General features: G+C 40.8%; 1 protein-coding gene across 11 annotated transcripts in view; it reads right to left on the bottom strand.

Annotated features, from left to right (window-relative positions):
• The window catches only part of GPM6A (glycoprotein M6A), a 253,502-nt gene that overhangs the window by 125,902 nt on the left and 112,387 nt on the right, over positions 1–15,213 (bottom strand). For 2 of the 11 annotated variants that reach the window (XM_081523879.1, XM_081523880.1), the window contains exon 5: positions 1,670–1,728. The exons of the other annotated variants lie outside the window; for them this stretch is intronic. In XM_081523879.1, the coding sequence (XP_081380005.1) occupies positions 1,670–1,706 (37 nt within the window). In that variant the 5' untranslated portion in view covers positions 1,707–1,728. The remainder of the gene's footprint in view (positions 1–1,669; positions 1,729–15,213) is intronic. 11 annotated transcript variants of the gene reach the window in all.

The raw sequence follows: 15,213 nt of genomic DNA, 5'->3' as shown, positions 1-15,213 counted from the left end.
TGAAGGAATGATTTTCAGCGGTGTTACTGGAGAAAAAAACATCACAACTAATTACATCATTTCTCTTGGTTCCTACATCCACCAAGGCATGCTCAAACATGCTCAGACATACTCAACCTGTTACCACAATCCATGGTTTATCTCAAGGTTTCATTTAGTGTAATGAATATCATTTCTCTATTTAAAATGATAAACCTCTATTTCCTTAAATAGAATGACTGGCCAAGAAGCAATCTTCTCATGTGCTATTAAAGAGATAATAACATAAGATATTTTATTCCTAAAATAAGGTAATCAATTGAGAAGCCTTTTAAGGATGAACATTACCATGAAAATTTGCCATTTCATATCACTGATGAACACTTACACCGTTAGTTCACATAGGAAAGGCAGTTGAGGATTTTTTTTTATTTTGTATGTACATACCATATGATATCTATGTACATTATTGTGTTTCTGTTACAGAGTATCATTATCAAGTGTGCTAATGTCTAAAATTTGGGTACTGGTTTATTGCCTTCCTCTACTGCTTCTATAAAACCTTTATTTATTGAATGTCTCTGGTTATACATATGTGTGTACGTGTATGTGTGTGTAAAAAAACCCAGCAAAGCTGAATGGTTCAAAATAATGAAAAAAAAAAAAACCCAACACTATATTTCCCATCTATTTTATCATGTAAACTAAAATAATGCATTTGTGTACATTCGAAATCAAATTGATAGCTGCATCTTTTCCATACTGCTCTTAAATATAACCTTTAAGTAGTTTTACCTGTGTTACTGTTTGCATCCCAAGAACACAAGAGTGTTTTCTATAACATTACATAAGCCTTGAAGAGACAGGAGAGCAAATGCGGCCAACCCTGGGGTAAAAGCCACAGTTCCCTCCAAAGCTACCCTTGAGACACACACAAATGTTAAGAGTGTTGGAATCTTTTAAAATTGCTGATATTTGGCCATTTCAACCTTAAAAAAATGACAATTTCACTTTAACTTAAACAGCCAGATATACCTAACAGGCTTAGAAAATGCATCTGAAGATATCCTCGACAATCATTATGCAGAAGTTGGTGACAATCAACTCCATAGAAATGAAAACCTCAACATCAGCGTACGCTCTGAAAATTTATGAACCTTTGCTCCATCTTTATTAAAACTCAACTGCATCCATGCAAAGAAAAAACGGGTTTTTTTTTCCCTCACAAAGGTGCACCAATGAAAATAAATACCCTCTCTTTGTTCTATCAGATGTCCATTCAAAGGTCGTGATTACGATTACATTGCCAGATTTTTAACTACATCTAGCTCCCAAAATTGCATTTGTGGCTCACACTAGGAATCCCTTGACCCAGCTCGACAAGCGTGAAAGCATGAAATAAATGAAGATTAACAAAGACAGGTCTAAGGGACAGCTTGCACCAACACCGCAATGCCCTCATCACCAATACTCGACTCTGCATCGGGGTACTTATATCTGAAAGATTTGCAAATAGTGACAACGTTCACGCCAGACATGACTGCAAGTGGGAAACAGGCTAAAGGGGAAATAGAAAGAAACGCCTTCCAAGAGAGAAACATTCATTAGCCTTCCTGGCAAGTGTCTAAAGCAAACAAGGAAACTGCAAAATAATGACTTCGTTACAAATAAACCCTTTCGAGCACAGTACCTTTTTGTGTCTGTCCCTCTTCCATATTCTCTTCCATGGCTACCTTTCTTCAGTAGAATCTGGTACACGGAATTAATCAAAAGCTCAATTAGATGGAGGAAAAGCAAGTGATTTCTTTTTTTTTTTTTTTCCCCTGGGAAGCTCCCCCAGCAGTGGCTTGGGTAAGTCCTCGGAGCTTAGCTCAGGCTCCCTCGCGCCTCTTGTTTGCTTGGAGACAGGCTGTCAAGTGCAATTTCATTCAAATTACTCTTCCGTGAAGATTATCAATTTTTCTTCTCAAAGCTGCCCATTGTGTACCACTGTAAGCAGGTATTCAAAGCAAAGAGCCTGAGAATTTTGGGGGGAAATGTGGTCTGAATCCCAGTGGCAGAGACTCTAGGACTCTAAAGGCTTGCTTTGCATTTCAAATGGGGAAAAGAAATTGAGGTTTGTATTGAAATCTGGGCTTTAAATGGGAAGCAGGCTGAGCTGGGAACAGATGGAGGGGTGTCCTCCTAACAGGAAGCAGACCACCAACCCACAATTCCCCCTCTCTGCCACCAGAGTGGGAAAGCCCAGCTCCCCGTGGGTTCTTTATGCTGCAAGCTTGCTCCTCACCCAGTCAGATACCTTGCGAAACTGCGTGTTCCTGTTCTCTCCTCCCCAAGTATCTGGTTAATTTGATTTAAAAGTGCCAAGACAGGCTGCAATTATACCATCTCAGGGTTTATCTCTAAGAGGTTATGATGGAGAGAGGACTTGCAAGCTCACAGCTCTCAGATTTAAAAAGATAGAGAAGTATGGTTTTCAAAAGAAGGAGTATAAACCTTTAAGCCTGAAAGATATGTTTAAGTCATTATTTCACTTCAGAGCCACGAGACTCTTAAAGGGAAGGGAGAGAAATTGAAATGTCTGTAGAAAGAAATCGATGGATGACTTTGTAATCTATCGTGACGATTTTCGCCCACAAAAACTGATTTGAAATGGGAATCTCTTGAAAGAGAATTGCTTCAGAGGGTCATCATTGGGGAAGCAGAAGGAACAAATTCTAGATAAGGAACAACAGGATAAGCAATTTAATAATGGGATTCTGCAGTCTGATTTGGAATGCAAATCACAACGCTGCAGTCTGGCAATAAATTAGCATTTGTACTTCAGTCTACTGAGTGACAGGGTACGATCCACCAGTCTCAATACTTCACAAAAAGTAGAGGTAGAAAAAATAAACAGTACCCCTTTCTAGGGGGCATAAACCTTTCTAAAAGATAAAGGGAGGAAGAAGCCTTGTCTCCGTCTCCATCTTTTAATAAGCAAGCACACAGAGAAACACACGTATGTGCACACACAGAACTAATTCCTTCCCTTTGATGAAAAATATTTGCCTCCTAATCACCCACAGTATATGTTTCTCATATTACAGCACATATTTAACACACATTATTTAAAGTGGGTCAGTAACACGTTCCATACCACCCTCGAAACCATGACAAAAGCCACTCTTGAGAAGAAAGGCAATTCTCATACATTTCACTTTATTTCTCATTATTTCTCCTAAAAGAATGCTTAGCCTTCTCACTTCTACAATCCCTCGCTATTTATTTTCTCTAGTCAAATGATTTTAACCCAAAGGTAAATATAATTCAAATAAATCAAAAACTCATCTCCTCTGAATAGGTTTCCATTTGTATTCAAGGGTTCATGAGAGAGCGGCTTGCTCAGGGCACGGACTGAAAGTAGGAAACCATGAGGGAAATCAAAGAGGCGAATCACAGCAGCATCCCTGCTTCCACTTGTCCCCAGGCTGACATAACCTGGCATACAGTCAAAGCAGAATGAAGCATCACTTCTCATTAATATTCTTTATTCACTTAAAACCATAGGAATCATCAGTGAAACAAATCGTTAATAGTAACAGCAGTAGAAAGAATAATGCCACCTGGCATTTTCAGAGCACTTTACAGTCCACAGGACACCCATGCACACGCATTAACCCATTTTCAACACAAAGAGGGAACGTGCTGTTTTCTCCCCATTTCATGTTGGAAAAAACTGAGACTCAGGGAGACCCAGGGACCGGACCAGTAAACAACCAAGTAAGTCTGAGGTTCCACGTCAGCAATTCCTCGTCTAACGCTCTGAACCGCGGGCAGCTTTATTCCCTCGTGAGCGTCCTCAGCACCTTCACAAGTCAGACTCACTCCAATTTCACCATGTGAACCAAGGGATAGATGTGGAAGGGAGACCAAAAGAAAACTGTAAGAAATCTTCACTGGGCAAAGATAGATGGAAAAGTTACTGTAACTTATTTCCCTTCTGGAAACTTTGTAACAGAGCAACAAATTCCTATAACGATCAACATTTTTGTTTAAAGTAGACTTTTTCATACACAAATCTTTAAAAGAAGACAATAGCAATTTATACTAACTTTTCAAATATACAAAGAACCACCTCTAATCCAGGCTGAAAAGCCTATTATGAGGAGAAACAAGCAAGCACACAGCTTCCTTACGCCAATCACTTCTTAGAGAGTGGAGATTCATTTTTTTATTGTGGTAAAGTAGATATAAAATAAAATGCACCATTTTAACCCTACTTAAGTGGACAGTTCTGTGGCATTAAGTACATTCATGCTGTTGTACAACCACCATCAGCATCCATCTCCAAAACTTTTTCACTTTCCAAAAGGGAAATTCTGACCCATTAAACACCTTAATTCCTTCTCCCCCCGTTTGAGGGCAGGTGAGTTTCTGGGGCTGATTGGTGTGTTTAGAATTATTTTTTAAAGTCTTGTTTTCATTTAAACTAAATATTTTGAACAACTAAGTAATTCAAAACTGTTTCGAAAAGAAAAAGAAACATAGTTGTCAATATTGTATTAACCTTATGAATTTGAAAATATACTTCCATGAACCGTAAGAATTGGCAACTCTCTGTTTTCTAGATTGTTTTTTTTTAATTTAATTTTTAAATGTCTTTTTTTAAAAAATCTTTTTGACCACATCGCATAACATGTGGGATCTTAGTTCCCTAGCCAGGGATTGAAACCCATGCCTCCTGCATTGGGAACACGGAGTCTTAACCACTGGACAACCAGGAAAATCCCTATAGTGTTTTTAAGACCTTTAAGTTGAGATGATGAGACGTCTCATCTAACATGCTTTTCATCACATCACATTATGTTTGCCACACTCTATTTTCAGTAGATCAAAACATATAATATTTTATCAGTGGGAGTTTAAAAATATGGTACTAAATGTTAAATATGATTTCCCTTTCAAATATTGCCTAAGAAATATTTGTGAAATATATGACATTTTTCCCATGTAAACTAGAAGACACAATTGCTCACTAAATCTAAACCTGTTGTGAGAAAATACTTTGCAAATAATACATCATATAAGAGGTTAATATCCAAAATATGTATAAAACTTATAACTCAACAACAATAACAAAAGAAAAACCAAATTTTAAAAAATGCTCAGAGGAACTGGATTGATGTATTTCTAAAGGAGACATACAGATGGCCAACAGGCACATAACAAGATGCTCAACATCCCTAATCATCAGGGAAATGCAAGTCAAAACCACAATGAGATATCACCTCATACCTGTCAGACTGGTTATTATCAAAAAGGCAAGAAACAGCAAGTGTTGAGAAGGATGTGAAGAAAAGGGAACTTTTACACACTGTTGGTAAGAATGTAAATTGGTACAGCCACTATGGAAAACAGTAAGAATATTTCTCAAAAAATTATGAATAGAACTACCATATGATGCTTATGAACTGCACATAAACTTACACACAGAATACATCATGTGTATTCCATCCAGGCTGGATGAATCACAAGCTGGAATCAAGATGGGTAGGAGAAATATCAACAACCTCAGATATGCAGATGATACCACTCTAATGGCAGAAAGTGAAGAGGAACTAATGAGCTTTTTGATGAGGGTGAAAGAGGAGAGTGAAAAAGCTGACTTAAAACCCAACATTCAAAGAAATAAGATCCTGGCATCCAATCCCATCACTTCGTAGCAAATAGAAGGGGAAAAAGTGGAAACAGTGACATATTTTATTTTCTTGGGCTCCAAAATCACTGTGGATGGTGACTGCAGCCATGAAATTAAGACACTTGTTCCTTGGAAGGAAAGCTATGACACCTAGACAGCATATTCAAAAGCAGAGACAGGACTTTGCTGACAAAAGTTTGTATAGTCAAAGCTATGGTTTTTCCAGTAGTCATGTATGGATGTGAGAGTTGGACCATAAAGAAGGCTGAGCACCAAATAACTGATGCTTTCAAATTGTGGTGCTGGAGAAGATTCCTTAGAGTCCCTTGGACTGCAAGGAGGTCAAACCAGTCAATCCTAAAGAAAATCAACTCTGAATATTCATTGGAAAGACTGATGCTGAAGCTGAATCTCCAATACTTTGGTCACCTGATTCAAAGAGCCCGATGCTGGGAAAGATTGAGGGCAGGAAGACAAAAGGGTGACAGAGGATGAGATGGTTGGATGGCATCACCAACTCAACGAACATGAGTTTGAGCAGACTCTAGGAGAGAGTGAAGGACAGGGAAGCCTGGCATGCTGCAGTCCGTGGGGTCCACAAGAGTTGGACACAACTAAGTGACTGAACAACAACAATGATCCAAGCAATTTCATTTCTGGGTATTTATCTGAAGAATATGAAAACACTAATTCAAAAACAAACATATACCCCTACATTTATACTAGCATTATTTATAGTAGCCAAGGTATGTAAAACACCTGAGTGCCCAGCAATGGGTGAATGGATGAAGAAAACGTGATACACATATAAAATTGAAATGCCATGGCTTAGGAGTTGATGGCAGAATGATACAGATATTTCATAAATGAAACTGCAAAACAAAATGGCAAGTGGAAAATGAGTAACTGCGTGCCATGTCTCTTTTACGAAGTGCTTGTCACAAGCACTGATTAGCATAAGGACAGATAGAAAAATTCAAGAGGAACACTATCTAGACCAAATTAATCCTTTCAAAGTAGGAAAAATCAATCATAAGTATTTATTGTAAACCAAAGTTGAGATCCTCAAAGTTCAGTAACTTTCTCTGGGAGGCACATGTTGTGAATTAAGGAACTGGGATTTGAATTTTGATCTTTCTAATTTCATACTCACTCTCACAAGAAGAGAAATCATTCAGTACGTGGTTACCACAGTTATAAGACATGACATGTTACCATTTCTTCATTTTTGAGTTAAGTCTTCGTGTTAACACTAATGACAACAGACATAAGTTATACCTTAGCTGAAAGATGAATTTTTTTGCTCCATTCATTTGAATCAAAGTTCAACATTTTGGAAATCTCAGTTAAGCCCAACCTTACACATCACACTGGATATTGCAAATGACAAACCCTTAAAAATAAAGAACAAAATGGCAATGTGTGAGAGAGAAAGAGAACAAGGAAGAGAGGGAGGCTAACATAAAGCTTGCAAAGCTCATCAGAAGTTCTGAGTTTTGAAATACTGGTTTTAAATCTTGCTTTGAATGTTCCTGCAGACACAGATGATAGGAAAAATCCTTTGTGAAACCTGATTACACAACATGGTGCATAAAGATATGATGAGGAAAAATCAGATTCAAGTCTTCTCAGCTTTATAATGAGCACTCTGGTCTTTTTGGTTATACATTAGACTTCAAGTCCTTTCATGGCTGGAAAAAATATACTGGCATCTACTCTTACATTCCTAGAGAGCATCTCGGGTAATCTAAACATTCTTCTTATCTCAGAAAAAGAAGCTATGCACAGACTGACAACTTCTCTTCAAAATGTCGCCTGCATCTGAATTCAAGACTCAGGCAGGGCACAACAAGCTTGTCCCAATAGGCAAATCAAAATGAAAGACATTTCCTTTCCTAAGTCTAAGAGGGGTGAGTGTTTATGCATTGTTCCTTCTGGTGAGTTGTACATCTAAGATATTTAGGGGGTTCTTATTCTTGAGCAAGACACCTTTGATTATGATCTACACTCCGGGAATTAGAAGTGTAGAAGTGAAAGTTGCTCAGTCACATCCGACTCTTTGCAACCCCATGGCCTATACAGTCCATGGAATTCTCTAGGCCAGAAATCTGAAGTGGGTAGCCTTTCCCTTCCCCAGGGGATCTTCCCAACTCAGGGATCGAACCCAGGTCTCCCACATTGCAGGTGGATTCTTTACCAGCTGAGCCACAAGGGAAGCCCAAGAATGCTGGAGTGGGTAGCCTATCCCTTCTCCAGTGGATCTTCCCAATCCAGGAATTGAACTGGGGTCTCCTGCATTGCAGGCAGATTCTTTACCAGCTGAGCTATCAGGGAAGCCCTAACAGCTAAGTCCTTCATGCACCAGAAACAACCAGAAAACATTCTCCCAAGAGCTTTACTGGCAATGACGTGGGGTCTATTTGTATGACATACCACAGTAATGTGATATATAAGGAAAATGGACACACTCAAGCTTTCAAGCACCGCAAGAAATTTACATCCTAAAAGTTCCTTTGCTCCATGTGCACAGGTTAATGAACCCTGGAGAGCACCCCTTGGTTCCATTCTGGTTGTGCAACAGCCACACACAATACATCCATTTGCGACTATTCTTTAGGTTTTCTGCAGGATGCGCCAGTCACCCCAGCACCCCGCTGCAGATGTCCAAGATAAATGCAAATCTATTTTTATGATGTGATATTGCAGATATTAAGGGAAAGTTGATGTCTTTCCTCCCTCCATTCCAATGCCTCAGTTTCAATATCTTTTGTCTACAATGTGTATTTGCCAAGTATCATACATTTTTTCCATTTTTAACGTTTCGATACAAATGCTATTTCAATATATATTTCTCCTGCTTGTCATTGAGAGCAGAAGCCATAAGTTGCACGTGTTTTCTCTGTAATCTTTCATCCAATGAGGCTGAGAACAGACCTACTTTGAACTGACAGGCTTCCCAGGGGCCAGGTTTAACACTTCTTACTCAGTTTTCTTTTCAGTCACTAAGTTGTGTTCAACTTTTTGCAGCCCCATGGACTGCAGCACATCAGACTCCTCTGTCCTCCACTGTCTCTCAGAATTTGCTCAAATTCATGTCCATTGAGTTGGTGATACCACCTAACCATCTCATCCTCAGCCATCCCCTTCTCCTTTTGCCTTCAATCTTTCCCAGCATCAGGGTCTTTTCCAATGAGTGGGCTCTTCGCATTAAGGGGCCACAAGTACTATAGCTTCAGCTTTAGCATCCAACGACTATTCAGGGTTGATTCCTTTTGGATCGACTGGCTTGATTTCCTTGCAGTCCAAGGGACTTTCAAGAGTCTTCTCCAGCACCATACTTGGAAAGCACCAACTCTTCAGCACTCAGACTTCTTTACAGTTCCATTCTCATATCTGTACATGACTACCAGGAAGACCATAGCTTTGACTATATGGACCTTTGTGGGCAAAGTGATGTCTCTGCTTTTTAGTACACTGTCTAGGTTTGTCATAGCTTTCCTTCCAAAGAGCAAGTGTTTTTTAATTTCATGGCTGCCATTACCATCTACAAAAGCATTTAATAAATACTTGTGTGGCAGCCACTGGCTAGGTACATTTTTATCTTTCTGATCATTTGCAATCTTGGGAATAACTGGTATTCCTACTGCACAGGTCATAAGACTTAGACTGAGAGAAGCAATTAATTTACAAGTTACACAGCTATGAAGAAGCAGAATTTGAATATAAAATCACTCAAAAGTTCATTGTTTTCATTATATTAAATGGCTCCATAGACAAAAGGAAGTGATTATTAAGCAATTTCCGAAAATAAGTGATATAAAAATATATTTTGAAAGTTTCTCTCATTTAAAAGTCTTAACATTTGTAGCTAAATGAGTAGGATGTCCTTATAAATTCAGAAGTATTTTTTTGTGCTATGCTTAGTCACTCAGTCACGTCCAGCTCTTTGTGACCCCATGGACTATGGCCCGCCAGGCTCCTCTGTCCATGGGATTCTCCAGGCAAGAATACTGGAGTGGGTTGCCATGCCCTCCTCCAGGGGATCTTCCCAATCCAGGGATTGAACCCAGGTCTCCCACATTGCTAGGCATCTCTTATTGTATGACCTATGTAGATCATACAGAATAGTCAATATAAATTGTACTAGTTAAATTTTAAATGAATTTAAATTTTCAAGAGACATTATCTTAAACTACAGGATGTTCAGTGGAATGTTGCCCAGACATAGGCTTTTCATTCATTAATTCATCAGCTGTATACTGAGTGCTTCTCTTCCTCCAGATATAAATCTAACTTCTGGGGTAAGTCCAGTGGAAACATATGCTAGTTCCCTGTTCTTATTTACCCTCTAGGAGAGGCTAAATAAATAGGCACATAAAAAAGAGAGTATCAGGTTCTGATATGTGCAACGACAAAAATAAATAGGGTAATACGTTACAGGGGTTTCCCTCACGGCTCAGGGGTAAAGAACCTGCCTGCTAATGCAGGGGATGCAAGAGACATGGGTTCGATATGGGTGCCATGTTATAACCCCTAGGTCCAAATATATCAAATCATGCAACAATAAAATGCAGAGTCTTATTAGTCTAAAACTAATCAGCTCTATTAGTGATTTATTGCAATACTTCTATAGCAGGCATTCTGTCAGCTACTCTGGTTTGTGCTGACTCTATAATCATACCGTGGTATGATTTTGGGCAAGGATGGTCTATCTCCATTTCATCAAATACAAAACGAATGTATTGACACTTGCCCTGCTGTCTGCTGATGACACCAAGTGCCAGACACTGTGCTAAGTGTTTTATGTACGTCATCTCATCTTATCCCTCCAGCATCTTCATAAGATAGGCCTTCATCAGTTGAAGCCATTTAGTAGGTGATGAAAGCAGATGAAAAAGTTCTTCCAAAAATACAAAATACTGTACGAATATAGTGTAATTATCACCATTGTTTAAAAATAAATATAACCATTGTTAGTAAAGCATGCTGTACGAAAAACACTAGTGCTAGAGTGATACAGAAATTGCCAGTTGACAGCAGCACATTTGTCCACCTGATACAACTCAGCAAACAATGCTAAACATTTAGGGACTATTATATGCCAGTCACAATTCTTAGCATTTTGGGCCATTCTTTTGCTCAAGAATCTTCAAAATAACCCCCCAAGCACGCAGTAATGTTATCCCCATTTACAGATGTGGAAACAGAGGGAGAGGAAGAACTTGCCCCAGGGAACAATGTAAATGGCAGAGCTGGGCAAAGAGACCAGGCGGTCTGGTTTCCGAGCCTGCGCTCTTAATTCTAGCACTAAACCACTCCTGTGAAGCAGGCTCCAGCGGATGCAAACCAAATAGCTATTTATTCCCCAGGCTTAGGGAACAAATGGCAGGATTACTTTTCCTCACGTAGGTGCTTTCGGCCATTCTCCGGGCTCAGTGAGGTCAGCGCGGTGCCCTGGCTGGGCTGGGCTTAGCAGTCAGTTTCCGAGGGCAGGTCTGCCTGCTCTGCACATCCTCCGTGACCTCTTTACGGTTCTGCTTCTCATTTGTAAACTAAGAAACAGAAAGTCTATTCATGGGGGATTTTGCAGGATCCAGTGCATTCAGCACAAATCTTGGCACAGGTGCGGCTGGCACTCAGTACACATGACACTCCCTCCTTCCTCGAATGTGACATCAGTTCAAATAATTAACTCTCCCATAAACTGCTCAGAAAAGACAAGAGAAAGGCCTCAGGTCATGAAGTGTTAGGTTTGAAATGAACTATTACTGTCTTGAGTCATAAGATAATCCACTTGGCAAAAACAATTTTATCCTGAGTATCTACAAATAGGAATTTTTTCTTCTTCCTAAAACAGTGTGTAAAGATTTTCTCAGAGGCCAGTAGATTCCTTTTGATAGACTGGGGGACTACTCTGGTTTAGCAATCCCTGGGTCAATTCTAGACTTGCCCAGGTCATAAGTCTGCCTAAACCAACTGACCACAAAGCAGAATTGTCTTGGAACTGTTAATTAGCTACAGTGGGAAGCATGGTATTAGCTTCCTGCTCATAAACCATGTTGAAGAAATTGAGAGCATGTGACTTTTCATACTATAAACTGTCCAAAGCTTAGTAAATGGCATAATTTTGTCAACACCTCATTTTAAAACTTTAAGATTTCTCAAAGTAGAAAAGACTAGGCTGGTGACAATCTTACTATGCTGTTTCAAGACAACAGTTATTCTTTGCAAAGTGGTTCTACTGCTCACAGACCAAATAAAATCCAACAATGGTCATGGCAATAATAATAAGAGCGAATGCTCAGATGAGCCCTTTTGATGTGCCAGGCGCTTCTAAGAATAGGATACGTATTTCCCCCATTTAATCTTCACAAGAATTCTATGAGATAGGTAACAGTATTATTCCCACCTTGTAAATATCAAAACTGAGGCACAGAGTGGCAGAGTTGAGTTAAATCAGGCAGTCTGTCTGCAGGGGCCACAACTGTCCATCCATTTCAAAGAAACGTGTTCACATAAAACAAAGTGTTCTTCTTATGGCTGTAATTGATGCATGCCACCTGATAGCTCAGTTGGTAAAGAATCCGCCTGCAATGCGGGAGACGCTAGTTCGATCCCTGGGTCGGGAAGATCCCCTGGAGAAGGGATAGGCTACCCACTCCAGTATTCTTGGGCTTCCCTTGTGGCTCAGTTGGTAAATAACCCGCCCGCAATGTGGGAGACCCTAGTTCGATTCCTGAGTCGGGAAGATCCCCTGGAGAAGGGATAGGCTATGGGTCGGGAAGATCCCCTGGAGAAGGGATAGGCTAGCCACTCCAGTATTCCTGGGCTTCCGTTGTGGCTCAGCTGTCATCCCTGGAGAAGGGAAAGGCTACCCACTCCAGTATCCTGGCCTGGAGAGTTCCATGGGCTGTATAGCCCATGGGGTTGCAAAGAGTCAGACACGACTGAGGGACTTTTTCACTTTCACTTAGCACATCCCTCATCCAGCTCATAAACGGATCTTCAGTCCCTCATGTTTATATTTTCCTAGCCAACCGAAATCTTTCGTGGAATAAGTCAAGGCAGGATCATGAAAACATATAAGTATTTGTAGTCGAGTCTAATTCCACTTCACGTTGTTCCCAGTGGAGAAATGAAGGTGTACTGCTTTCCCACTTATCAGATAAGGAGATTAAGGGACAGAGAGACGTGACGAAGTGTGCTCCGCAGGCGGCAAGAGTCACCCAGAAGCCGTGATTCACTGAGACCCTCTGGGCTGGTCTCCCTAGGCGCCAGCCTCAGATCATGGTGAGGGGCCCCTCCAAGCAGCAGTACTCAGCACAGAAAACCAACAAGCAGTGGTCAGGCCTGAGTGGGACGAGAATGGAGAGGAAAATCTGTCTTACTAAGGCCTTCCTCGGGCCAGTGAGATTTAGGCCACGTTTTTTTGAATGGTAAATAGAGAAACTGGACTAGAAGGCTCCTGGGCCTCCAGAGAAAGCCCACAAGGCCAGGTCTCTGAGCCGCATGAGGGGAGACAGCCCTCAAGAGAGTGAGGCCGCGAGGGAGCGACTCCAGAGCAAACAGAGGCCAGCGGACTCTTGGACCCCCCCGGGCGGGTTCTGACTACTCAGCCGAGAGAGGTGTGGTAAGATCTCAGACACTTGTCAGGTCTTTCATCTGAAAAGGAAGGCTTGGCTTTCACATGGCAAAGCGAAGAACCTCCTATAGAAGGTCCCCGAGCCTCCCTACTGGCTCCCAGCCCGGTGACCTGGGCGAGGGGCAGGTACAGGCTTCAGCAAAAGGACACAAGGCTCCCTGACCCCCAAGGACAGAACTGTTCAGCTGCTTTTTTCGAGTTGTGTTTTATCCTTGGCTTGTTTGTTCACTCGGGTGATTACAAAAATCTTTCAAAAGGGAGACATGGGGCCCAACTCTCAGTTCTGCCCCGCAGGGAGGCAGCCCGCGGGGGTGTTCCCAGGGCAGCGCTGCACCTCCGACCTTCACAGGTTGCTTCCCTTCCCCAGCGCTGCCCTGCTGAATGCATGGAGTAAACTCACCGTGCTGGTGTGTGGGTGCAGCGGCTCTGTTACACCTCCAATCCTGAACGGAATGGATTAAGCAATCACATTCTCTCACCTGTGCACTTTCCCCTTAACACAAGTTCAAAAGAAAAAGAAGAAAAACCAACGCTCTTTATAAGCTGACAGTGACAAGAGCTGTGAGGGCCTGAATCACAAAAAAATAAAAATTACAGTAAATATTAGAATGATGACTATCACTACTATAATAAAACAAGGCATGTCCCTATAGGTTTTTGAAGCCCTCATGACTTTTTTGCATCATACATCTCCGCTCAAAGAGAGGGAAGAATAAAGAAGCATGAAGCTCATTTGCCTGATGACTTGCCAATTTAATTCTTTTCCTACCTGAATCCTCCAAACTGGATCGGAAGCCCCCTGACTGGACCTCACGCACCTGCTCTCTGCTCTCCTCCTTCACTTTCTACAACACTCTGCTCTTCCTTGGCTTTGCCTGTCTCTCCTGGTCAGCATGCCCTCACCACAGGGTCCCACCACATGTTCTCATGCTGCTGTTGAGAAGAGGGTGTTGTAAACTGTTATCTTGTTTTCCTGGGCACTTATGACAAATTGTGAATTCCTGGGAGCTCAGGAAAACCCACCAGGACTACACTGCCCAGGTCCCTCTATCCTGGAAAAGCATTGCTATCATATTTCTCCTTAGGAACATAGGACTACATAAACAGCACATGAGAATACTGTTGATGAGAATCCATTTAAGTGATTAGGAAGCACAAATTTTATCATATGATGGAAGGAGATAAACAGAGGAAGAGGGAGGTGAAATAACTTGCCAAGATCACACAGCTAGTTAGGAGTAGATTCAACCCCAGCATAGCTCTCTGTAGTAATGAATTCTCCAGGGAAGGGGCTGCTGACTCACGAAAGAAGATGGAGGTCTGGCAGGAAATGGATAAATAACATGAGCAGTAACACCATTCCATTCATGTTTCTCATTTTTTTCCTGCATAAACTGTACTTATACAACTAACAATAATATGAGAGCGATATTCATTTTAAAAGCTTGACAGAGGAGCTGGATTCTGCTTTTTAAAAAAGATTTATTTATTTTTAATTGAAGGATAATTGCTTTACAGAATTTTGTTGTTTTCTGTCCAATCTCAACATGAATCAGCCACAGGTATACATATAGCCCCTCGCTCTTGAACCTCCCTCTCTGGATTCTGCTTTTTTGTTTTCTTTTTTTTTTTAAAGAAAATCCTGGTGTATATGTAATGTATACTCCTGGAAAATCTAACACTGCCCTACTCCTAGGTTTTTAAGAAATCTTATTGGGGAAAACATTGAAAGTTGGTCAAGATTGGTGTTTTTATTTAAAGGATAAAGATGCTTGTCCAAAACCAACTTGAAATGCTAGGGAATCCATAAATGGAAAGCATTGCAGATAAACCTACTTGAAAATCTTATTTCCATGACAACAGAAACAGCATTAAAGGGCCAGTACACCTCTGCACTGCTTCGTTTCCAACA

This window comes from Giraffa tippelskirchi, chromosome 8, assembly GCF_054371585.1.
Source record: "Giraffa tippelskirchi isolate mGirTip1 chromosome 8, T2T-mGirTip1v1.2.pri, whole genome shotgun sequence".
Classification (NCBI taxonomy): domain Eukaryota; kingdom Metazoa; phylum Chordata; class Mammalia; order Artiodactyla; family Giraffidae; genus Giraffa; species Giraffa tippelskirchi.
This window is presented reverse-complemented; position numbering and strand designations above follow the sequence as displayed.